Below are 27,442 nucleotides of genomic sequence, written 5' to 3' on the forward strand. Positions count from 1 at the left end.
AATGAAAGTTGAAAAAACAACTGTGGCTTTCCTGTGAAATTCAGAAGAAATAAAATTTAGGGAATGGGAAGGCAAAAGAGCAAAGTGCTATGTTTTGAGCATCACGTAAAAAAATTTTTTTTAAATGTTTATCTGATAAAAAGTTGCATAAAATGTGATGTTTTGATTGTATACATATATTATGGGGAATGATTGAATCAAGCTGATCAACATGTGATGAGAACATATAAAATCTACTGGTAGCACTTTTCAAGTATATAATACTCACCATGCCAGACATACAACAGATCTCCCAAATTTTATTCATACCAACTAATTGAACTTTGTCCTTTTTTAACAACATCTCCCCTTCCACAATCCCCAATCACTGGTAACCTCCCTTGTATTCTTTGATTCTGTGAGTTCAACTCTTTCAAATTCCACATATAAGTCAGATCATGCAGTATTTATCTTTCTGTGCCTGGCTTCTGACACTTAGTACAATGTCCCTAGGCATATGCACATTGTCATGAATGACAGGATCTCTGTTTTTAAAAGACTGAATAGCAAATATTCCAGTGTGCATATACACTACACTTACTTTATATATTCATCCACTGGTGGGCCTTTAGGTTGATTCCATGCCCAGGCTACTGTGAATGTTCAAAAAAACTATCCCACAGTGTAACAAGCTTCACAACATGCACATGATGGAAAACCTATACCTCCCAGTTCCTTGGTATCAACCCCTGATGAGATTGGACCAAGAATCCCCAGGCTAACATCAAAGAATCTAAATGAATTGCTCTGAGCAGTACCAACAATTCCTGGTCCTGACCTTTCAAACCTTATGCTCTCCAAATGGAAAAGACACAAGGCAGCAAGGAGACCTAGCAACCCTTCTTTCTCCCTAGGATTTTGAGTTACTTCGGATCATTTATGAATGGTCTGAATAGAGATATGCTCTGTTATCATTCCAGGAATATCTCAGGGTCTCAAAAGGATAAGAACTAGTTTTCTTCCTCAGATTCTTCAAGACTCCAGGACCAGTCCAGGTACCTCCATTGTTGTAATATCAAAGGAGAGGGAAAGGCTTAGGAGGAAGACTACTGGCAAGGTAAGGAAAATATAGGGTTAACCAAGGTTCATTTTCAGATAAATGTCACAGATGGTGCTTGTCAAAGAACAGAGAATAGGTATACAAAGAAAGCAGAATGCTAAAAAGGGACATTGAGTATAAGTCTTGTCTAGTGGCACTAATCTCACTTGTCCCTAAGAACTGAATGCAACCTTAAGTCCAAATACTGCAAGAAGGAATGGGGGGTCCTGCTAAGAGCCACAGCCAAGTAATATGATGCATGGCACTTTTGGTTGTAAGGTGATGCCAGCTAGCCATTGAGATGATATGATTATGTTAAGATTTGCATTCATATGGATATTGGACTCCTGCTGGTCACCTCGGCCTGCTACGGGATTCCTGGAAAGTTCCCATTGGTTGGGGAAGTACAGTAGGAGGGAATTCCAGGGCAGGAAGTTGTTCTGGGGTTCCCATAGAACAACCGCGTGGGTGGACCGGTTTTCTTCCCAGACGTGTACGGGGTATTGGAGGCATTTTCAAAAATAAAGTTTTGTTCCTGCTTGAGTGGCTCGTGATTCTGTGCCCAGCCAGACTGTGGCAGGGTCCCATTCCAGCCCACTTGGAGCTAAGTGATGAACAAAGTATTAAAAATAAAATAGCTGACATATAGCATAACTACATGCTAAGACTCTAAAGGCTTTATACAAATTTTTATACATATATAAATTTAACTAATTATTAAATAAATAAGGTGGGAAACTAATAAAACCTCTCATTTCACAGATGAGAAGAGAGGGAGAGAGAATTTAAATAAACTTGCCTACCGTCCTCAGCTATTAAGGGGGAGCCGAGTCAGGATAATTCTCAAGCCCATCATCTCTTTCATACTATGTTGTCTCTCTTGAAATTCAGCCTCCAATTCAGAGGTGGCCCATATTTTACATTCTCATCCCTCTGTAGTCATGTCTTTAATAGTTTTACTATTTCCAAGAGTCTCAGGAATGTTTTATTAAATCTATGCAGAACCTCCCTTTTCTCATCCTCCTTGCCCCAATGATGCTTGAAGGTGAACCACGTCCAACTGCTGAGATGGGTCAGGACTGAGTGATCACACTGGGCTCTGCCACCCAATCTTGCTGCAGGCTCTGCTGGATTGGGGCTTCCCTGAGACCTCCACAACTTGGAGGCAGATAGACAGAGGCTCCTATGGTCACAACAGAATGTTTATGGTGGCAGGAGGCAAGAGATGAAAAAGAATGACTTACATAAAAAAGGTGTCTTCCACCTCCATATCAAAGGCCCTCGCCAATGTCACCTCTTCCCAGCCTTCTGCTTTGAGGAATATCAATGACATTCTGTCACTGATTTTCTTTTGGTATCCAACTTAATTTCACTTTGGATTGTAGACAGAACTTATACTTAAAGCAATTTAGGGAGAAAAGTTCTTTTTTGCCAAAGCCCTCAAATATGTTCAAGTTATTTATGTCAACAACAGAAAATGCAGTAGCTTGTAACCTGTAAAACAGGCTCCATGTGTCATCTCTCTTTTTCAATGTAGTAAGGCAAAACTTAACTAAATTCTCCAAATTAAAGGTTTAAGGCAAATTTTCCATTTCTCATACATTTAAATATGTTATGGCCCATATACTTAACTATTTCAATTAAGACAAAACAATAGTGTTCATGCTTTTATGTTAATTTGGAATGACTATCCATTTTAAGGGAGAAAGTCTCCCCCCACCACCAAATGCAACCTTTGATCCAAAGAAATCTAAAAGCAATAAGGTCATTAAGTAACAATAACAACCTCCATTTAATCAATGGAAACAAGCATTTTCTGATATTGAATCTAGTAGTAGTTATCTATTTTTATGAAGAAATGTAGTAAAAGTCTTCCTCCTTCTCATTTAAAATATCTGAACTCATGCATGCCTTTAATTTTGTAGGTTAGGAAAGGTGTGCAGGAAGAGAGAAAGAGGTTACTCAGAAACCTGGAAGGTGATACCAAATGCCTGCGTTTCTCTATGCAGGTTTCTGTATGCAGCTATTTGGCATGTAAACATACTGTCCCAAATTCAAACAAATTTCATCCAATAATTCATCTTAGCAGCCAATTCAGAGACAACCCACCCAAAGGGGAAGGGGGAAGGGAAGTGGAAGAGAAAGGGAAAAATGGACAAAAAAAAAGAGCAAGAAAGAAGGGAAACAATAGAAATAAAGAGAAAGGAAGAACAGAGGGAGGAGAAGGGAAATAAATCACATTCCACATAGTGAAACAAAAAGAAAAAATGGTTTAAAGGAAACATTTTCTTGACTGAATTCACAGTAAAAAACCATTCCTACTAAAAGGCAAAAATCCTCATCTTGAGTGGGTAAATGGCAGAGGTTTGCTCCTGAAAGGGAATCAATACTTCATTTGACAATTTCCCCACCAAATGCCACTATCATTTCCAATGTCACTAGGCTGTCATGCTCCCACAGTAAAGTATAGTACATATCTTTACCCTGGGGTTTAAAAACAATCTCAATTGTACAACACCACATCTTTGGGCAAAAACTTGGCAGGACAAATCACAGGACATATGTTTACCCAAGGTGAACAGTAGCCACAGAACTGTACATTAACTATACTTGGCTTTGGACAGCACCAAACATGCTCTAAAGCTACCCGATAATTTATCTATAGTCAGCAGGTTACCCTAAGTCTACCACTAAAATCTAAAAGCTTTCCTGTCAATTTTCATTTCTGACATAAGTTGATAAAAGCCTCACAAATCCTCTATCTCATAGAGACTCCATTACTTTCCTTGCTAATACACTAGAATGAAAAAGACTTGTTAACACTGTGTAACTTCACAGCCTATTTATCACATCACAATTCTGCACCTTTTATTTTCCAAGCCCATTTGAAATTTATGTGTGTACTGTTTTAAAAAGGCTAGAATCAAATAGACATCTATAAAAACCACATACTCAACATTCACATCTTACCTACAACTTTTAAAATATTCATATTCATTATCAATCACTATTATATATTTGATCAAATGCACATCTTATTTATAATGCTGAAGAATGCATGAATTTTAAAGTTGATTGTGTTTTCTCCTTTAAAGCAATCTATGAAAAACTTGCTGATTGTTAGCAATAATAAAGCCGATTACAAATAATTTCGGCATTCTACAATTATCAAAATTTAATTTAATCTATTTCCAGAGACAACCTGAGTGGCTCTGAGACTACAGGCTGAACACTGTCAGAACTGCTTGCATTATTATCTTATAAGAGCTTTTCTGTTTCCATAGTGAACATGCCTTCCTGACCTTTAAGTTCTGAAAGCATGCTTACAAATAAATCAAACAAAAACTGTCCACTAACTTTTTGTATTACCAACTATTCCAAATCTACTTATTATTTCAGTATATGATTAAAATGTGGATCTTTAGGATTATCCATTTAAGAGTACTCTATAGCCTGAAGCATGAAGGCCAAGGCCCAATAGAAACATCACCAATAAAATCAAAAGCATAAAGCAAAATTCTTAAGTGATCCTTAGCCTGTTTTGGAACAGAAAATAAGCAGTAAATATAAACATAAGCATAATCTAAAAACAAAACAGTCCCATACTTACTTTTAGCAGATCCTTGGAGAATTCAACACCTTCATTTATCCCTTGGAGGTTTGTAATGAACTCTTGGCATGTCATCTTCTTTCCAATATTCTGGAATAGAGGCAAATAATATATCATGACATTTATGGAATTAAGATTAATGCTTAAGTAATTAAAAAGCAATTGATTTGGTTTTCAAAAACAAATATATATACATACTAATACATGTATATATACATATTATACAGTTTTAATACGCAAGGAAAAATATGGCCTATTATGCTTCTAAAACTGTCATTAAGCATGTCAAAGAAAATTATGTCAAGCCCTCATTTTAACTCAGGAAAAAAAAAAACCTTCAAGAACCTATACTACACTCATAATAATGTAGGTTTTAATTTAAAAATGTAGAAAAAAATGACATTTCTGAGCTAAATTCCGATAGTTACTTGTATTTCCAAATATTGTCAAAAACTGTGAAGGATCTGAGATCCTCACTTTCTAGCTAACAGGTTAGCTTGTCATGGATGCTGGCAGGGGAAATGACTCCTGGGTGAGACACAATATTTATATTTGTAATAGGAGTAGCCAGAATATTAGCATTTTCTTGATCTGGTTCCCTGTGCCCTAATTCTCGAGCAACTTGAATAGAGTCAAATGCTATCTGCACATGCAAAAGACCTCACTATAAAAGACAAACCCTAAGCTCCAGGAACTGAAATATTTGATAATGGACAATAAGTATGCTACCCCTTCACTCTAGATGGAGGCACCAGCTCTATCTTTCAAGACGGTAAGCCAACCTGACCACTACTCTGAAATTATTATATCCTTATAAGCTACTCACTAAAGAAACAACCTTGAAAAAATAAAACAAATCATCTGTCCATAAGATGTTCCAAAAAGTGAGTGACCCATAGAGAATTGTGCCCCAGCATACTTCCAACTTGACTTAAAGATAATAGAGTTTAATGAAAGAAAATCATATTCATGAACAAAATATAGTTAGAAAATCTAAACTACAAAGACAAGACAAACACAATGACAAGGAAAACTAATAAAACTGGTGTCAGAGCTTTATTTCCTAAGCTAATTAAGCCAAATCAACCAGTAGAAGCTGCCAGTCATGAAGGACACATTAGTTCAACCTGGACAGCAAGAGAAATGTGTCACATGCAGGAGAGGGATGTACAAGAGGCATAGGCACAGCAACTCTAGCAAAATGTGGTCCACATTAACAAAATCTCTAACACATTCACATCCCTGTATAGCATATCCTCACAAATAGGTTTACTTTCCAAGGCTATTTTATTCATTCATAAATGATGAAGAGTAGGGCAGAATTTTTTTTAAAAAAGGGAGGGGGTGCTGGGGGATGTAACTCATTGGTAAAGTGTCCCTACATTCAAACCCCAGCACACAAACATCCAACTTCAACAACCACCCAGGCAGCATATTCTTGGAGATAAAGACTTTAAAAGAGATGTGCTCAAGAGGGGCTGCCTTGAAAGGGAAACCTTCCCTTTCACAACTGCCTTTCTCCCAACTCTTAGAACTCCTCAGCCCAACCAAGCTTTCTAAACACTGTGTGAAAAGTGCTAAGACTTTTGTGTTGTTAAAAACGTGCCTCTTGATGTAGGCTCCCTATTTACCTCTCTTATTGTTTCTCTTGCTGAGAAAATTAACTCTTTAGTTTAAGAAAGTCCCATTTGTTGATTCTTGTTATTAACTCTTGTGCTATGGGTGTCCTATTAAGGAATTTGGAGCCGGACCCCACAGTATGTAGATCGGAGCCAACTTTTTCTTCTATCAGACGCAGAGTCTCTGATTTGATATCAAGCTCCTTGATCCATTTTGAGTTAACTTTTGTGCATGGCGAGAGAAGGGGATTCAGTTTCATTTTGTTGCATATGGATTTCCAGTTTTCCCAGCACCATTTGTTGAAGATGCTCTCCTTCCTCCATTGCATGCTTTTAGCCCCTTTATCAAATATAAGATAGTTGTAACTTTGTGGATTAGTCTCTGTGTCCTCTACTCTGTACCATTGGTCCACCCGCCTGTTTTGGTACCAGTACCATACTGTTTTTGTTACTACTGCTCTGTCGTATAGTTTAAAATCTGGTATTGCCATCTTGGGAACAAATTTATACTCCTCACACTTCAGATAGAGCCCTAATATCCAGAGTATACAAAGAACTCAAAAAATTAAGCAATAAGATAACAAATAACCCAATCAACAAATGGGCCAAGGACCTGAACAGACACTTCTCAGAGGAGGACATATAATCAATCAACAATTACATGAAAAAATGCTCACCATCTCTAGCAGTCAGAGAAATGCAAATCAAAACCACCCTAAGATACCATCTCACTCCAGTAAGATTGGCAGCCATTATGAAGTCAAACAACAAGTGCTGGCGAGGATGTGGGGAAAAGGGTACACTTGTACATTGCTGGTGGGGCTGCAAATTGGTGTGGCCAATTTGGAAAGCAGTATGGAGATTCCTGGGAAAGCTGGGAATGGAACCACCATTTGATCCAGCTATTGCCCTTCTCAGACTATTCCCTGAAGACCTTAAAAGAGTGTACTATAGGTATACTGCTACATCGGCATTCACAGCAGCACAATTCACAATAGCTAGACTGTGGAACCAACCTAGATGCCCTTCAATAGATGAATGGATAAAAAAAAATGTGGCATTTATACACAATGGAGTATTACTCTGCACTAAAAAATGACAAAATCATGGAATTTGCAGGGAAATGGATGGCACTAGAGCAGATTGTTCTAAGTGAAGCTAGCCAATCCCTAAAAAACAAATGCCAAATGTCGTCTTTATTATAAGGAGAGCAACTAAGAACAGAATAGGGAGGAAGAGCATGAGAAGATCACCATTAAACAGGGTCGAGAGGGGGGAGGGAAAGAGAGAGAAGGGAAATTGCATGGTAAAGGAAGGAGACCCTCATTGTTATACAAAACTACATATAAGAGGAAGTGAGGGGAAAAGGGAAAAAATCGAGAGAGAGAAATGAATTACAGTAAATGGGGTAGAGAGAGAAGATGGGAGGGGAGGGGAAGGGAGGGGAGGGGGGATAGTAGAGATAGGAAGGGCAGCAGAATACAACAGACACTAGTATGGCAGTATGTAAAAAAGTGGATGTGGAACCGAAGTGAATCTGTATACGGGGTAAAAATGGGAGTTCATAATCTGCTTGAATCAAATGTATGAAATATGATATGTCAAGAGCTTTGTAATGTTTTGAACAACTAATAATAAAAAAAAGAATAAAAAAAGTGCCTCTTCCATCAGCAAGGAAGGTAAAGACTTCATTTGAAAAGATGGAATGAATGATTTGAGATGGAGATCTGGTTTTGCCAAAGAACTAATTTGGTAGAGATTTTCCATAAATTAAATCTACAGTTCCAAAGTTTTGATGAGGATTTAAATCTCAGAAACTTTAATGAAAAAAAAATGTTGTGCAATGATATATTGGAAAAAAAAACAAACTCAATTTTTTTGATCCTTTTAAAATGTATTAGGTCAACCAAAATGCCTCAAGGTAAAAAGTAATAAGTATAATCAAGTCATTTTGATATGACTTGGAAAGGCCTTTTTGGATATAATCCAAGGATTTCAGAAGATGAATGAACAATCACTATGCAGCAAATTCTTTTCCAATGCTTTGCTTGTAACAAAATTAAAAAAGAACCTCCCTTAATCATCCGTTAATCACCCAAAATATTTTAATATGATTTAAGAAATTCAAATACTAATAACATTATCTAGTTTTTAACCAAGTGTGCATTAATAACAATTATTAAATACAAATTATTGTAGAAAAAAATGTTTTTAACATTTGAAATTGTATTTAAAAAACCTTTGTTTCCATTTATTGTAACCGACATGATTCTGCAATCTGCATTTGGGGTAAAAATTGGGAGTTCATAACCCACTTCAATCTAATGTATGAAATATGATATGTCAAGAGCTTTGTAATGTTGTGAACAACCAATAAAAAAAATCAAAAAAAAAATGTGAATTGAATAATGATCATAAACGACTTCAAACATAAAAGCAGAATACACAAGAGTGCACATTTAGATAAAAGCAGACTGAGAATACAAATATAAGGAGAAAAAGAATGCGCTAAAATACTGATTCCTCAGATGGATTTCTGGGGGAAAAAAATCCTTCCTGGAAAGGGTTCATCATGCCAGTTGCCATTAAGAACATTTGTGATTCACAGAAGCAGGTCAAAATCTCAACACTAACGAGAGTTGGAAGAGGTTGATCTCAGCCCCCATGAAGGTGCCTGAGAAGTTGAGGACGTCAGTAGAGGGGAAAATGACAGAGGTGTTTGTACAACAAGAGAACTGGAGTTAGAAGTTAAGATGGGCCTGGATCGCTCTAGTCTTAGGAAAAAAGTTTAAAAGGAGTTTCTTCTTAGGCGAATGTCCACTTCATCTAGCTTATGAGTGAGCAAAGAAAGTGGTTTCTTGAGATGAAATCTACTTCCCATGAAGATGTTGTAAACACTGCTGAGATAAAAGATTTAGAATATTATATAAAACCAACTGATAAAGAAACAGCAGGGTTTGAGAGGACTAGGTCCAATTCTGAAAGGTCAGATGCTACAGAGAGGAAGAGTGAATCAGTGCAACAAACTTCATTGTTCTTACATTGTCACAGCCATCTCCTCCTTCAGCAACCACCACCCTAACCAGCCAGCAGCTATCAACAGGAGGCAAACCTTTCCACCAGCAAAAGGAGTTTGACCTGCTGATGGCTCAAACAGCCATTAGCCTTTTTAGTGTTCTTAAAAACACTAAGCAAAGCATCTATGATTTTATTAATAAAATCTGATATAATGCTATTACATACTTGCAGTATAAACAGAACTTTCGTATGCATGGGAAACAAAAAAATCTGACTCAATTTACTGCCACACTAGCTCTATTATGGTGGTCTGGAACCAAATGATCTCTGAATTATGTCCATATATAATCCTTTTATAGATTGGATTATGTTTGCTTTTTAATTTTTACATAGAATATTCGTGTTTTCTCATGATCATCTGTCTGGTTTTGGTATTAGAGTAATACTGTCCTCACAGAATGATTTGGGAAATGTTCCCTTTACACTTTCTGAAGAGTTTGTAAAGAACTGAAGGTAAAACCTCTTTAAATGTGTGGTATAGTACACAAGTGAAGCCATCTGATCTTGGGTTTTACTTTGTGGGAAGTGTTTTCATTATTAATTACAACATGTTAACAGTTCAAATTCTGTTTCTTCGGTTTCGTCAGTTTCCATCTTTTATAAAAAATTGTTTCACCTTGCTTTGTTTTGATGACACAATTGTTGCCACTATGCGCTTAGAAGTCTTTTACTTCTACAAGATCAATAATAATGTCCCCTCTTCTTATAATACTGATTTTAATAATTCGAGTCTTATGTGTGATCGGTTTAACCAAATGTCATCGTTATTGATCTTTTCAAAGAATAAACCTCTGGGTGCATTTTCTCGGCTTTCCTCTTTTGTTTCATTTATTTCCACTCTAACTTCCTTGAATTTCACTGGGTTGATTTGGGTCTTTATTTCTCTGTTGGTTAGACCAATTTGGATGCATTCTTTTTTTAGCATAGGCACTTACAGTAACAAATTTGCTATTTACCATTGCTTCAGCTGCATCCGATCAGTGTGTTTTCATTTCAAAATTTTTTATTTGCATTGTAAAATTTCTTTGACCCATTATTTAAGAGTATACTGTTTAACTTCCACAAATTTCCTTTTGTTTTTAATTTCTTTCCATTGCACATAGAGAACAGACTTCATATATTTTAATCCTTTTGGATTTGAGACTTTCTAGACCTATCTTTGAGAATATCCATGAATACTTCAAAGAACACTCTCCCTCGTTGGGTGAAGAGTCGAGCAATTTCTATCAGATCTAGTTGGTTTATGGTGTTCAAATCTTCTATTTCCTTGTCGATATTGTGATCATTGGTTTTTGTTTTTTGCAGTGCAGGGAATTGAACCCAGGACCTAGGCACTGAGCTACATCCCCACCCCATGAATGATTATTGAATGTATTTCTCCCTTCAATTCTGTTGATTTTTCTTCATGTATTTCACATCTGTCTTATAGGCTTTGAGGGAAAACAAACATTCCCCATACTCACACACATAACTCAGCACTTAAGTCTTTTACTCTGGTCACTAAAATGTATGAGGTTTTTCCCCACAAACCACCAGGTCTCCAGAAGACACTAGCTAGCTATCCTATCATTCAAATTCAATTCTGACACTAACTGCTGATAGGGTGAGATCCCACAGGTTAAGCTCTCGGTATCACAAGAGCCCCTCACTTCAGATGCCAATCACGAATAGTTGTCATCTATACTTCTGATTATGTATACACAGGGATTCTGATTACCCGCTCCCTGGGTTCAATTAATTTATTAGGACGGCTCACAGAATTCAAGGTAACAGTAATATTTACTCCCTTCTTTAAAAGGATATTACAAAAGATACAGATAAACAAACGAATAAATACACATGACAATGTATGAGCTTCTCTGGTGCCTAAGAATCCTTGACATACAAAATCAGTGATTAGAATTAGCTTTATCTATAGACTATACTAAAAAATAAAATTCTCAAGTCAATCTAACTAACTGAGAAAAATAAAGACCAAAATCAACCCAGTGAAACTCAAGGAAATTATAGAAATTAAAGAATAGGAAAGCAGAGAAAAATCTGCACCCAGAGGTTTATTCTTTGAAAAGATCAGTACGTTGGCATTTGGTTAGACTATTCACACAACAAGCTTAGAGATTTGAAAAGGCCTCCTGGTATACTGAGAGGCATAGAAATGGTACCATAAAAATCAATGCTATGTTTCCAATCCAATCTGAGATGCTACTGACCATGACTCTCTAGAACACTGAAAAAAAGGCAGCAGCATCTTTTTTTTTTTTTTTTGGAGAGAGAGAGATTGATTTTAATTTTAATATTTATTTTTTGGTTTTCGGCAGACACAACATCTTTGTATGTGGTGCTGAGGATCAAACCCGGGCCGCACGCATGCCAGGCGAGCGCGCTATCGCTTGAGCCCCATCCCCAGTCCAAGAGGCGGCATCTTAATCAAACTTAAAAACAGATGCAAAATGGAGAACCCCAAAAGTGCCAATTCCATTTGAAACCTCAAATTAACTGACAAGTCCAAATCTTGAATACTTGACTAATCAAGGTATCATCTTTAAATAATATTAGTCAAAAAGTCAAAAAACCCAATTCCTGGAAATTCACATGCCTTGATAAATTGAAGGCTGTTCTCAATTTTGATCATGCTGTTGTTTTCAAATATTCTTTTAAAGGAGCTGTTTTCTCTAAAAGATATATCAAATGGCTTTTGGAGAGAAATTCTTTGATGAAATTCTGAAACAACTTAACCCACTAAATCCCAAGTTTTCAATTCTGTGAATATTTGGGGGAGGGGGGGATACTGGGGATTGAACCCAGGGATGCTTAACCACTGGGCCACTTCCCCAGTCCTTTTTATTTTTCACTTTGAGACAGAGTCTCACTAAGTTGCTTAAGATCAAGCTGCTGAGGCTGGCTTCAAACCTACTGTCCTCTTGCCTCAGTCTCCCAAGCCACTGAGATTACAGGTGTGCACCACCATACCCAGCAATTCTGTGAATATTTCAAGGAAATAGACATACGTGCGTTAAAATGGGTTGGAAATCATAATCTGGAGATTATGTAAATTATAATACTACTAATGAATATTGTCACTAATTATTCACCTATTGTTTTTCTCAAAAGAACTATACTTTCAAAACAAATATTTATTTCAAAATTAACATAAGAGGAGTATTTGTTCCTTAAGTTTTTCAGGTGTTTCATAAGTGAGACAACGGCATGTAATGGGTTATTTGAATAAATTTTTAAGAAATTTTGAGCTAGAATTTTAGGTAAAGAGATTACCCTCAACCTGTGTTTTGGGGAGAGAGTATCCAAATTGTAGACATTATCACAGGCAAAAGTCTAAAACAGATAAATTCTATGAATTTCTGTAAAGCACCATACAGTTAATAACTTAGGCTTTGCAAAACGCAAGGTCTGTTACAATTATTCAGCACTGGTGTTAGTGTGAAGATGTAAACAATGTTAAGTTTATTAGAACTTTGTTCTAATAAATCTATTTACAAAAACAGGCTTCACCTCCATTTTACCTATGAGCCATACTTTGCCCAACCTTGTCTAAAAGAAAATTGGAAGGAAGTAGCATTGCTATTGAGGACAACATGAGAGAACATACCAATAGATTAGGCATCCTGTTTTATCTCTTAATTTCAGGTTTTTTTTCCTTTGTTAAAGCATTTTCCCACCCTACTAAAGAACTCACTCCCAGCTGTTGTGGGCAGTCAGAGGGAACACTGGAGACTTTCATTCTTAGCAGGGACACCCAGAAACCATACAAGCTCCAGTCTACAATTCAGCGTAAGTGTGATCAAGTCTTGGCCGTGAGCATGGCTTCCCTGACCAGTGAGGAAATGGAACCTTCTACAAAGCTCTGACCAAGGCCTAACTCAAACCTGGTGGGTCCTAGGGGGAGCTGCCAACAGGGCCAACTTTCTCTAGCAAGGTGGACCAGATTTATCAATGACTTAGAGGTTGCAGAATGATCCTATAATTCTTTATTTTTCAGAGTGCAGGATCTGGAAAATATGCTTTCGGAGAAACTCAAAGCTCTCATCATCCATTGGTAAAATTTGGCTTCATAAATCTTGGGATATTAAAAACACAGCAGGCATACCCTCCCACATCGCAATTCCACCTCCTCCAACATGTTACAGTAATGATGAAAAAGCATACTACTGGTGTGGTAATTACTTCAGTTGTGCAGCTCTGTTCAAAGCTCCGTTTGCTTTTGTTTTCTATGCTTCTCTATCCAGTAAGTGCGATTATGTTATGCTGCCCTCAGGTGTCCACATTTTTATATGCATGAATACTGGGCAAAGTGGGGTCCTTTGAAATATCTCAAAGCAGGAAGCAGCAATATTAAGTGTTTTTTCATAAATGTCAACCACAGAACTCATTTAAAGTGGTTTGGGGTTCAACTTTTAGGAATATTTGAAACATCAGTGGGATCTCCCCTCCTATAATACATTGTCATTGAAAAAGGACTGGAAGTGGTAAAAAGACCAAAAACAATTATATATGAACACACACATGTATATGTAAAATGTATATTACCAAATTCACATCTTCATACATGTATTTTGTATAATGATGAGGGCCTCCTTTCACCATCCATGCTATTCCCCGCTTCTCCCTCCCTTATATATAATCAGAGATATGATAAATTATATAATACAAAAAATAATTTTAAAAGATAAAAATAAATGTATATTACATGTGTATATTATATAGTATATGTAAAATATGTGAACAATTATAAAATGTTTACTACATGATACTAATATATAATTTATAATATACAACATAAAATTAATGTATATACATATACAGTATATATATTGAATTGAAATTTTATCCCAGCATAGTGATTCTCAAAGTATTGTTCAGGGATCTTATTCCACTTGTTCATGAGGTCAAACCTCATTCTTTCATAAGCATACAGTTTCATAGGAAGTACATGATACTTTGTAACAGAAATGCAAATGTGAGACTAGTTATCTTCTACTTAGTCAAATATTTAAAAGATTTACAAAAATTTTAAATGCTATTATTTTCACTAAATTTTTTTACTTTGGAAAGTATAATTCTTGATTATAAAAACTATATTATTCATTTAATGGATTTTAGTGATTTAATAAGTATGGGACTTTATCAATTTATACCAAAAAAATCTTTTTGGGATTCTCAAAAAATTAAGAATATTAAAGATACCCTTAGAAAACTTCAAGCTTTGATCTAAGAGTAGATTCTATAAGTTCTTAATGGAAAGTATTTCCTTTAAAATTTGAAAAAAAAAGACTTGCTAAATTTTACTTTTGACTGCCATAGTAAAACAGGCACTGAGTCAAGAAATAGTATTCAAAGTGATATCTTTCAGTCACCCTCTTCAACCTTATGCCTTCTCCCACCACAAATCATTTTCAGGAATAAGGGAGAAATAAAATGCCTGTAATATTGAGTTAAACCTGCTTTTATCACCTACTAATGAACTATGCAAATGTGAAGAAGCTTGCAATGATAGAAGGAAAAGGTACATATAGTGATGGAATAACACAAATGGGATACCATGAGGCCCCTAAATGAACCCCACTGATGTAATTCCCATGTAGGAACCTTTCAAAAAGCAAATATAACAGGAAGAAGGATAGATGGAAGATACAGGGAGGGAGGAAAGGAGGAAGAAGAGTAGGGGCAATGAAGAGAGGAATGGAGGAAGGGGAAAAGTTTTTGATAGAATCCAACAAAATGGACCAGTGCATGATTAAGCCTTGGCACAATTAAACAAGGATTCCTATTAAAATCTAGGCAGTTGCCAATATGACCATGAACTGCACTCTAAAGGTTGTTTTAAAATTAAAATTTTTCAAATCATCATATTCTTCTATATAAAAGCATTTGCACAGCTGATGATTAGGTTATCAGACTATCACATAAACACTCATTCTGATGACAGAAATAGTAACGGTGAAAACGACTGTGACACCTACTACAAACCCTTAACAACTCCAAGATCTAGTCCCCAGTCTTCCATGTACCTTTTATCAGTGAGAAGCTCCAAAAATGAGAGAATCTGATGGAAGCCATCGTGATTGGGAAGCCCCAAAAGGGCAAAAAGGAACGTGGGGTACAATGGAGGTTGGGGGAGGACTCCAAGGGAAGGAGGCTGTGTGGTTCAAAAGAGATCAAGGCGGGGCTTATTGATGCATGCTCACAATCCCAGCAACTCAGGAGACTGAGGCAGGAGGATGGCTAATTCAAGGGCAGTCTAGGTAATTTAGCAAGACCTCTTCTCAAAAAATAGAGAGGTGGGGATGCAGTTCTATGGTGAAGTGTTGCTGTGTTCAATTCTAGTACAAAATGGCTGGAATCCTCTGCAGGGCAAAGCTCAGGGAGACAAATGAAAGCCAAAGGCTGCCTTCATGGCAGAAGATGGGGCATGTTAGGAGCATAGACAGGAAGAAGTATCCACAGGGAGGACAGCTCTACTGGAGGGAAGGAAACAGGCAAAATGCACTTAAGGCAGATGCCAGTTACAGTAATGGTAATTCCAGATAAAGAGACTTTGTGAGGATATTAACTGCATATGGGTCATTTACCTCACGGAGGCTTGTGGTGCTTTTCAGTATGGAAATACAAAATAGCACAATATAAGGAAGTAAATGCATCAAATTGCTTTAGTTATATTTTCCATAATAGTCTTTTCCACTAGTGATAATAAACCAAATATTTATCCAACATTTAAAATTCTAGTTTCCTACAAAGCCAACTCAGACTGCAAAGGAAATAATTCCTATCATCTCTCTCAAAATGAACTCCATCTACCTTTTAACATTAATCTATTAAAAACTTAAACCTATTCCTTGACGCCTTTTTTCTTCATATTGGTATGGTACATTAGCCATGGTTTTATACTTTAACCTGTAACCCCCCAAAACAGCAAGATCCTGCCCTATAATAAATAAGACCACAGAGGATGATATTCAGCAGACCCTGTGCATCCCAAGGACAAAGCCTATGGAGGAGGTCCGGCCAGAGGCAGAGAAGCACTGCTCCAGCCTCTACCTCTTGTACCCACTGCACAAGGTGAGCTGGCTCTTGCCAATACTGGACAGCACAGATGCTGGATGAAACTGCTACTAAAAATCAAGTCACAGTGATGAATGGTAGATTGTTAGAACGTTTGATTTAAAACTATGTCTAGCTATTGCCTCTAACCATGGCCCAATTGTAGCTAGCCACTGACTTGGGCATTCTTTTGAGACCTAGTTGTGAAACTGGCCACATAACTATGCCCATATCTACCATTCATGCAATTCCAGTCTGTGTCTAAAGCTTCCCACCCTGAGAGAGTGAGCCCTGCTGATAAGGGCCTGCCTACTCCCCGGCCCTCGTCTTCAGGCTCAGGGACTAATGCTTTCAGGGTGGCTGAATCCTGACCATTCAAAGTACAAGAGAGATAGCTAGTTACAGTCAATACAAAAGATGTGAAGTAAATTTAAATTTATTCCGACATGTCAAATCCTTTCATTCATAACATTTCCGATAACATGTAAGATTTTTTTTAAACATCAGAAATTTATTAGTTGCTCAAAACATTACATTGATCTTGATATATCATATATCATACATTTATTTCAAATGGGGTATAAATTCTTATTATTCCCACGTGTACAGATTGCAGGATCACATTGGTTATACAGCCAGGTTTATACGTACTGCCATACTAGTGTCTGTTGTATTCTGCTGCCCTTCCTATCCCCTTCCTATCCCCCCTCCCCTCCCCTCTTTCTACCCTATCTACCATAACTCATTTCTCTCTCGTTTTTTTTTTCTCCCCTTCCCTCATAACCCAATCAACAAATGGGCCAAGGATCTGAACAGTTACTTCTCATAAAAAGATATACAATCAACAAATACATGAAAAAAAATGCTCACCATCTCTAGCAATCAGAGAAATGCAAATTAAAACCGCTCTAAGGTACCATCTCACCCCAGTAAGAAAGGCAGCCATTATGAAGTCAAACAACAAGTGCTGGCGAGGATGTGGGGAAAAGGGTACACTTGTACATTGCTGGTGGGACTGCAAATTGGTGCAGCCAATTTGGAAATCAGTATGGAGATTCCTCGGAAAGCTGGGAATGGAACCACCATTCGACCCAGCTATTCCCCCTCTCAGACTATTCCCAAAAGACCTAAAAAGAGCATACTACAGGGACACAGCTTCATCAATATTCATAGCAGCACAATTCACAATAGCTAGACTGTGGAACCAACCTAGATGCCCTTCAATAGATGAATGGATTAAAAAATGTGGCATATATACACAATGGAATATTACTCAGCACTAAAAAATAACAAAATCATGGCATTTGCAGGGAAATGGACGGCATTAGAGCAGATTATGCTAAGTAAAGTCAGCCAATCCCTAAAAAACAAATGCCGAACGTCTTCTTTGATATAAGAGGGGTGACTCAAAACAGAGCAGGGAGGAAGAGCATGAGAAGAAGATTACCATCAAACAGGGATGAGAGGTGGGAGGGAACGGAAGAGAGAAGGGGAATTGCACGGAAGATGGAAGAGAAGACCCGCACTGTTATACAAAAAAACATGCAAGATTTAAGCAACAAAAAAATTTACGTCTTCTTTTACTGATAGCTCAAAAGAGCAGGAGTTTGTTCTACTAGAAATTTATATGTATGTTTAACTTGCATGTATATTTTATATTTAAAGATTTTAAAAATAAAAGATTACTTAGCAAATAACCCCATGACCACAAATATTTACCTAAACATTTAAATAAATAAATATCTATCTTAAGAGAATATACTCAGACAAGAAAATGAAAATCAAAACTACTGCTAATATGATTAACCATGCATGTGTTTTTTAAAGCAAGTACTAAAATGTACTAAAAAAATTCACCCCAAAAAATATATTTGAAGCTGTGTTTTTCTTCCTAGTCTAGTTAGCAAGGTTTAACTACAACCCTACATTAAATCAAAACATCTAGCCAGAATTTTTCCACCATAGCCGTTCAGTAACTGCTAGCCTTGTCTCAAGTTAAATTCAACTAATGGAGGCGCAGCTCTGCCAACACTATTATAGATGAGTGGCTTCCACCAAGAACCTGTCTCCTTCATCCCTGATCCTTACCCAGATGGCATAGAACTAGGAATGGAATAGGAAAACTATCAATGTTTGTTTAGTGCAAGAATACATTTAAAAGATAGAAAAGCATTCCAATATGTAACACGGAGCTACTTGTTAGAAGTATTAGTATACATTCCATCATTTTATTAGTAAAAACATTAGCAGGCCAAAGCCCATTCCAACACTTTTTCATTTTGAATCCTTCTTTTAAGGAATGATGCAAAGAACAGCCAATATAAGTTAATCTCCCAAATCAGCCCTCCCCCATATAAAGCATGAGAACAAGCTGGTCAGAGCACTTATTAGAAGAGTCATGCTGCTGGACTGTTATTATGCCAACATGGTAAGGAAGGAAAGGAAAATGATCTATTAGTTTACTCTCAACAGGATTGTTCTGGCATTGGATTAAGAATGGGCACGGATGGCCTAGACAGTAGCATTAAGGGAAAGAAGCAGAGATTAGAAATAATTTACTTCATCTTCTAAATGATTTAACTGTACAGGGGCCATGCTGCTAAGTCAGACACTATTACAATAAATCAGGCAATCATGATGCAAGAGAAGCTATACCCAGAATTATGGATAAAAACTTACCACCTAGAAGGAAAATTTATTTTTAAAATGAATCCAGAGGGGAAGATAAAAGAAACATTTTCATATGGTTAGTTCTTTTAATAGCTACTACATATCAGACTTTAACAGCATGCACTGTAAATAAGGATTAAAAAAAAACTAATAAAGCCTAAATAACACATAGTCCTAAGTATATAGTATAAACTTTAAAAACCAAAGCTGAAAACCAATTATCACCAAAATCATGATCCAAAAGATAATATATTTAATTTTATAATTTTCTCCCAGTTGTATCAGTAATTTTACTACCCTAGCCAATTGTTAATTATTTGTAAATGAAACTCAAGACAACATTTATATACACCATCTTTTTCATTCCAAGTGCATTTAACAACAACAACAAAAAAAACTAATCTCCTTACAATTCCTCCAAAGTTGCCTAAAGATATGAAGAAAGCAAATAGCCTAGATCTGTACACTGAACCTGTGAATCATAGATACTGGGTTGTCCAGAGCTTGCCTAGACATTAACCACGCTAAGTTATCTAAATAAAAACCTTATGCTTTTATTTGCTGCTATATTTCAAATTATTATAAGAAGATACATGTTTATTTCAAGATATTATTAAAGCTATATGAGTTTAAAAAAAGCAATGTTGGATTTAACAGAAATGAGTCCCCACAAAAATCAACCTATAAAAAATTCTTTGTGATCCTAGACCCTTAAACAAAAACTGAACTATTACTAGATTTTCTCCATCCTTACACATCTTCTCAGTCACCAGATGCTATTGTTCATATACTTGTTCATATATAGTCCATATACCTGTCATACACCCTTGGGACTTCAAAATAGCTAATGTGAAAAGGACTCCTCATGTAGGGAATTGGTGGGTTGGTCAATGTTGTAAGTGGACAAGCATACTCAAAATTATCTCCCTTGGCCAGAAAGTTAGGTTAATAAATTGAGGGGTGGATAAGAAAGAATGGGAAGGGTCAAACTGATAACACAAAAAGAGCAGAGAAGAATATAGTAAACACTTGTTTGTCCCCTAACAATCCAGAGTTTGGTCATCCTTTCAGTGAGCTGAAAGAATGTCCAATTCTAATGCTCAGTTCAAGGCTCATGCTGTGGGAATCACAGTGCCATCATTTCTACATGACGCACTGCAGACTACTATCCAAGAATGCTCCCTGAAAACACATCTGTATTTGCAGTCTGTGTAATCTCTGGACACAGTCCAATTCTACGTGTCTTCATACCATTATCATAATCCACCTCTTACAAATTGTGAAAGGGACTTCAAAGTTAATAGTTTTGAGATTTGTGAAGATGTTAAAATTTGATTCTACCAATACATTTCCCCTGTATCTCACCACAGGGCACTCTTGCGTCCACCCCAGTCCTCTCTCATTAACAATTACTCCAACCTAATGGTCCTGTACAGCTCCATCTTGCCTCTTTTAAAGAGCAGCATTACATTTCAAGTAAGGGAACTATGTGGCTTTTTGCAATAGAACTAGTATCTAAATAGCACTCTTAGTATAGCTTTCAAAATCTAAATTATTTTTCTTCAATTCACATAATTGATTTTTATTCTTCAAAATAAAGGGATCTGGAACTATGAAAGAATTTTTGTTAATAAACATGCATATTAATGTATATTTTTTACAGTTCTTCTATGATGTGAAGAGTTTAAATATATTTTACTTCTATAAAAACTGAAATTTTATCTAAAATTGTAAATTTAAGAAGTTTATCCTCTGTTTTCAATATTTTGACATTTTAACTCGTTAAAAAAAAAAAAAAAAAACTAGATGAGCTGAAATGTGCAGAAAAGGCTGAAAGACTTGATACTGTATTTAGTGGAAACCCGAATGACATTTTCAGTTGTGATTTATTTTTCCAACTTTTTGTATTACCATAATACCCTACCAAAAAAGCAAAATAAAAACAGGTAAAACCTCTGCCTACCACATGGTGGTGAAACAAGATACAGAGCAGAGTTTACTGCAAAAACCACTCAGCACCTGGACAATATGGTATGTACTTATAATTATGCTCTGTGTTAGCATGTAAAATAATTATTTTTTCAAAGATTTACATTTATCAACATGCCTTGGAAACCATATTGAGAATAAGATAAAGTAGGCATAGAATGTGTTTGGATGCAACAGCAAAGATAAGCCCATGATACTCTTTCCAGACAGCTTCACAAACCTACACTTACGTGGCCATGTAGATCAGTGTTAAGAAGCATAATTGCACAGGTAAGGCAGTGGACTCCATCTAAAGAGAACAGAAACCATTAATTCAGTATTTACTGTTGGATTTCCCCTCATCATTAAAATAGCATACACTAGTAATCTATGGAAAAATACTATGCTAAACACCACTTATCACATTTGGTTTTTTGTGTGTGTGTGTGGGGGCGGGGGGGGGGGAGGACCAGAAAATTTAAAAGAATAAATTATAAGAAGGACCTCAATGACAGAGTTGGATTCCACTGATTACCAAGTTATTCCAACCTCTCTGGAGGAAAGTTGACACAACAAAATTACTTCCAAGCTTTTACACTAAGGAAACTGTAAAGGATCTACATAAAGTATGAAGATAATCAGAGAAATAGCTCATGTCAGAAGACAAATACGAACCTCCAAAAAACACAATTCTGTTATGCTGAGGTCATTAAAAATGTTCTTCAAATACACAGATTGAAATGGAAAGAAGAGTCAAGTTTCTTATTTCCAAAGAGCAAAATTAGTTGTTCTCCTTATTCTTGTCCTAGTAATTCTCAATCCAAGTGTAATAGATATATCAGTTCTTTAAGATGCAGTAAAAAATCTTATGAATTTATGCTAACTGAAAAATCATTCAATGAATTCATAAACTTGTCTTTTGAAAGTATGGCTTTCAGTACAGAAGGTGATTTCGGTTATCAATGTCTCTAAGCAGACACTACTAAATGCCCCAAAGTATGTTTACTACAGTTCTATATTATTATCACAAACACACATTTATTATCACTAACACATTTAAAGTAAATTCCTAAATTATAAAACTCTGCAAACTCTCAATATTCTTATCAACAGCCAATGGAGTTGCATCTTGCATCTCTTTCATTCTCTAGTCAATGCTGAAGAATAAAGAAACAGTAATAACTGTGCAAACAAAACCAGTTTAAGGTTACATAGAAATGTAACCTTAATAATCAGTTAATTAACATAGCTGCAGCCTAGGAAACAGGAAGAGGCAGGAAAGCAATCACCTTGGTCAACAGTTACTAGTCTCTATTTAAGAGAATTATTTTTTGTACATCTAGTCTCATATTTACTCCAGAATTTCTAAGTTTGTAAAACATAAATTGCTTTATTGCAGGGAATGAAATGGAGAAAAAGAACCTCACTTCATAAGGGAGGTAAACAATTTAAATATACTTTGTAAAAAACAATACAATGAATAAACTCATAGTTCATCAAAATTATAAAGTTGGTGATCAGTGTTTATATAATCAATATGAAAGAGAAGCACCAGAGATACACCACAACTTTTTCAGTCAACTTTATAAGTTGTTTCCAAAACTAATCACATGTGTGTTTTCATCAAGAAGTTTTCATCAAGAGCTCAGGGGTATGAGAAGAAGAAATAAGAAAACTGGCATTTATTATGTGTGTTTTCTATGTAAAATCTCAATGACAAAGCTGAGCAATGTGAAGAAGACAGTATCCTGTCACACTGCGGATTGGAAAATAGGGTTAAAAAAAGAGGAAAGAATATCATGTTGCTTTTAGGAAAAATAAATGTAATATGAGAAAATACAGGGAAAGATAGTAGGAAATAAACTAACATGACTTTGGTTTGATATTAAATATGATTAAAAAATAGACTAAAAGGAAGTAAATTGGTGTTGATATTATTTGTTTCCCTAGATGGATCTACTTAGGTGATCTTCCATTTACTTCTGTATAATTTCCTTTATGTCTACATTAAAATGTAATTTTCCTAATAAGGAAAATAACACCATCTTATAAAAGTAAATTCAAGGATTTCCAACAGATTACCTTGTGAAGCAATTGTATTTGGGTTACAAGAGAAATATCTATTGGAGAAGTGTATTAAAACTCTTTCTCGTTCTTGAGTTTCTCCCACAAGAGAAAAGGCTTTAAAGAAATACCTAAAAAAAAAAAAATTTGAGAAAAAAACTTTAGAAAATTTACCTAATTTTTAATATTAATTTATATTAACATAAGAGAAATATTATAGATATTATAGTTATTATATCAATATATTATAGGAATTATACTTATTTCCACAAATCTCTTATCAGATGATAATTCAATATAAATTTGCATTCATATTTATAGTCCACAACATGTCAATATAAAAAGTGACAGGGTAATAACAAGGTAGCCAATACATCAAATAAGCCTGAAGAAGGTGGGTAATTTCCCCCATTATGACTGCCAAGTAGCCAGTTGTAAAACATCAGATAAAACAGGACTCAATGCACAATCATACAGGCTATGTTTTAAAACTCTGCATATATCAGTGTTCTTTTGTCATTATGCACATGACTCATCTCCACTAACTCACCACTTTAATTAGAATTACATTGCTTGTATACAGGCGGATTTGTTAATTTTGGCCATCCTCACATTTTACTAATTTGATATGAGGAGGAAACTTGGAAATAAAACCTTGATTTATTCTTTAAATAAGGATAATCTAAACCAGTTAACTATGATTTATTATTACAGATTAATCCCTCATGACAATGTAGATATATTACCCTATATGAGGATGAGAAATCCTTTAAAATGTTCCAAAGAATCCATTGTAAAAAATCATAATGAACCTTATTTCTATGAAAAGTTTGCCTTCTTTCCTATTAGAAATTTACAGTTTGCAAATCTGAAGTATGCTGATCATGTGAACTTTTCATTTTTTTTTTTTAACATGTCACATCAGAACACAAAGCCACAGACCTTCCTCCATTCCCCACTGTTCATTAGAAAACCTACAAGGACCTTTGAGATTCATAGAAAGACCCATCGATAATCCAGTCCCTGTTTCACCTCACAGGCCTCAGCTTCCCGATTCATGAAATTAGAACATTACATTAGGTATCTTGGAACTTTTCTAGGCCCTGGTATTTTATAAATAGTTTATAAGATTAAATCTTGGTGAGTTTTAACCTTCACTATCTCATAAAAACCTGCAGTATAATGTGATGTTAAGTGAGAATCATTGTGTTCGTTGACACCTTCAGTTGAAAAGGTCAGAAAAAGTGAATATTGCTAAAGACAATTTTACAAGTACTTTCTGCCAATTATGCTTACGTTTCTATTTAAGAGCTTATTCCAAAATATCATCTTAAAAGACTATCTGAATATTATAAGCAAATAAATGCTTAGGGAAAAAATTCTGTAATTCCACAATCTGTAAACTTTCTTTTTTTAAACTGATCATTCAAAAATCAAATTCCCTACTCAAAATAATTGCAAGCAGGTTCTCAAAGAGATATCTGCATACCTATGTTCGCAGCAACATCATTCACAATAGATAAAATGTAGAAAACAACCCACGTTTCTATTTGATGAATAAGTGGATATAATGGGTTCTTACTCAACCTTCACAAGGAATGTTACAACAGAGAAACCTTGAGGCCATTATGCCAAGTAAAATCAACCAGTCACAAAGAGGCAAACCCTGAAGATTCCACTTATATGGTAAAATCAGAGTAGCTGAAATCAGAGACAGAAAGTAGAACAGTGGTTTCTAGGAGAAATGCAGTTATCGTTTAATAGGTGTGGAGTTTCAGCTTTACAAGATGTAAAGAGTTATACAGACATTCAGTCACACGACGTTGTACATTTACTACCATGGACCATATGCTTAAAAATAGTTAAGATGGCAAATTTTGTCATGTGTAATTAACTGCAATTTTTAAAAATTCAACAAGAATCTCCCCTCCTCCCCAGATTTGCTTTACCACTATTCTTTACTATATCATTTGGACTTGGGCTTATAACTAGATGCAGTGTATCCGTTCTTGCATTATCTCACATAAACATTTTTCTTAATCTGTTTCGTTTAGTTTCTATAATAGAATCTAAGTTCCCAAAGTTAGAGTGTTAAAAAAATAAATAACCACACGACTTTCTAAGAATTTATTTTTGAGGCAAGAATAGAAGTGATGTTTAAGTGTACCTGAGAGACTGATCTAGGGTCATTCCTGTAAAATCAAAAAACTTCAGATATTCTTCTGCAACTAGTTTGCTAAATTCGTTGCTATAAGAAAACAGAATAGAATTGGTTAGTGAAATGCAAACTATTAAAATACATACATACATACACACACACACACACACACACACACACACACACACACACACACACGATCAACTGAGACACCAGCCTTGGGCCAGAACGTACTTCTTGCCGAGGTGTTTTGCGACATCCGACCTTTTGAATCTGTCTAGTTGATAAAGGCGTTTGGCTAGTCGTTTAGCTGCTTCCAAGTTGCTGCTGGTACCGTTACTGAGACTTTCCGCAGACTCCTTTTCCAGGATTTCTGTGCTCCCCATTTCAGAATTAGCCACTAGTCGTGCTGATTTCAACCCAGCATTGCTATAAAATTTGATTTAAAAAAAAAAGGAAAAGATTTTTCTTATTGGCCAAAAAAAGAAGAAATATCTGTTAAATTAAAATATTGAAAAACCAACCAAATCAAAACTATTTTAAAAATGGTTATTTTGTTTAAATATTCATATAAACATTTTCCACTGCTCTATTTCAAAAGACTAAGAAGTGATTGCCTAAACTCTAGATGAGAGGTTTTTAAAACTTAAATTTTGTCTCAGGACCTTTACATTTTTAAGAATTGGGGTTGCAGGTTGTAGTTTGGAGGTAGAACATTTGACTAGCATGCACATGAGGCTCCGAGTTCAATCTCCAGTATCACAAAAACACATTTTTCAAAGACTCCAACCAAGCTTCTGCTTATGTTGATCATGTCTACTGAGATGTAGCATATTGATAATGAGAGCAAAAAATAAATATTAATTCCTTTAAAGTAAATAAATGCACTTCATGTAATACATATTTCATTTTATATAGCTATTTTCCCAAAAAACAAAACTTAATGAGACAAATGTTAGTGGTTTTCATTTTTTATAAATTTAATGGTTGGGTAATTAGAGGAAAATTGAATTCCCAGAGTCATTTCTATGTTCAATTTGTTAACATATTATTTTGATTAATGTATATTAAGAAAGTCTAACCTCAAAGATATTTTGGCAAACTAATATGTAGTTTAATATTTTTTATATTTGACATCAAAATAAAACAAATGGAAGTTTCTTGAAAGTTTGCTGCAATCTAGAAATCTATCAGTGTACTTTTTACCCTCTTACATTAAAATCTTCAGAAAAGTCTTCTAAGTTTTGGGAAGCTCTCAAAGTTTTGATCAGAGAATATAAGTTTTCCAGAATTTAAAGTTTTGATCAAAAGCTTAAATTTAATCATTGGCTCCAAATAATATTGTCAGTTGTTTTCCTTAAATGATAGGCTTGTAACCAACAGTTTGCCATTGTTGCAAGGCAAAATGACATTCCCCGAGGACAAGCAGAAGTTTACAGCCCCAACTCAAATGACAAGAGTGCTTCTCCTGAAGACAAGGGTCAGGAGCACACATGGTTTGTTCCCATTTGCTCATAGGTAAAATTAAAACAACGTAAATTCAGATTTCAAAATGTAATAAAATTAATTTGAGGTGGCTCCACCAAGGACATTTTAAAGTGAACTGGCCTTTTTACCTTGAGTACCTGGCAATGAAGAATATGACAACTCGAACAGTCTGGTGCCACTGCCTTGATTTCTATTACGACGCCCACCATTGCTGTCACACAGTACAGCATCAACACAGTGAACAGGAAAACACTGTGGTAGCTGTCGACGTAAGATAAGTTTTCATCCTCACACAACTCCTGAAAGAAGCCAGCTCCACAGGCCACATTTTGAGAACCTCTGACTGGAGTCACAAACCACAGCTTGGGCTTTCTGAAGAGGGTTACCTCATGGACTCCAAACCAATGAGCACAGAGTCCATTTCCAAATGTTTACACCTGATCACAAAGTCATGTTCTTAAAATGCTGATTAAATGGCCTTGCAGCACAAATTACCACAGACTCTAAATCAGGGAGTCCAAAGTTTCCACAACAAACCAGACAGCGAATATTTAAGACATGCAGGCTATCTCAGGTCCCCATCTCACACACTGCCTTGCTGGTAACCTTTAGAGACATAAAGCCATTCCCAGCTGGTATGAACTGGGCCCATG

At 35.7% G+C, this 27,442-nt stretch overlaps 1 protein-coding gene across 8 annotated transcripts in view; it reads right to left on the reverse strand.

Annotated features, from left to right (window-relative positions):
- PSD3 (pleckstrin and Sec7 domain containing 3) overlaps positions 1 to 27,442 on the reverse strand; it is a gene marked incomplete at its 3' end in the record, with an annotated part of 568,898 nt that overhangs the window by 209,420 nt on the left and 332,036 nt on the right. For 6 of the 8 annotated variants that reach the window (XM_081269548.1, XM_081269547.1, XM_081269545.1 and 3 more), the window contains 5 exons: positions 25,536 to 25,730; positions 25,311 to 25,391; positions 23,162 to 23,274; positions 21,331 to 21,389; positions 4,689 to 4,778 (listed from right to left, as the gene is read on the reverse strand). In XM_081269548.1, coding sequence (XP_081125674.1) covers positions 4,689 to 4,778; positions 21,331 to 21,389; positions 23,162 to 23,274; positions 25,311 to 25,391; positions 25,536 to 25,730 — 538 coding nt within the window. Of the gene's footprint in view, positions 1 to 4,688; positions 4,779 to 21,312; positions 21,390 to 23,161; positions 23,275 to 25,310; positions 25,392 to 25,535; positions 25,731 to 27,442 lie in introns of those variants that run through there. The other 2 variants (XM_081269550.1, XM_081269552.1) reach the window with 2 other exon arrangements.

Source organism: Spermophilus citellus (assembly GCF_964194105.1).
Source record: "Spermophilus citellus genome assembly, chromosome: 16".
Taxonomy (NCBI): Eukaryota; Metazoa; Chordata; class Mammalia; order Rodentia; family Sciuridae; genus Spermophilus; species Spermophilus citellus.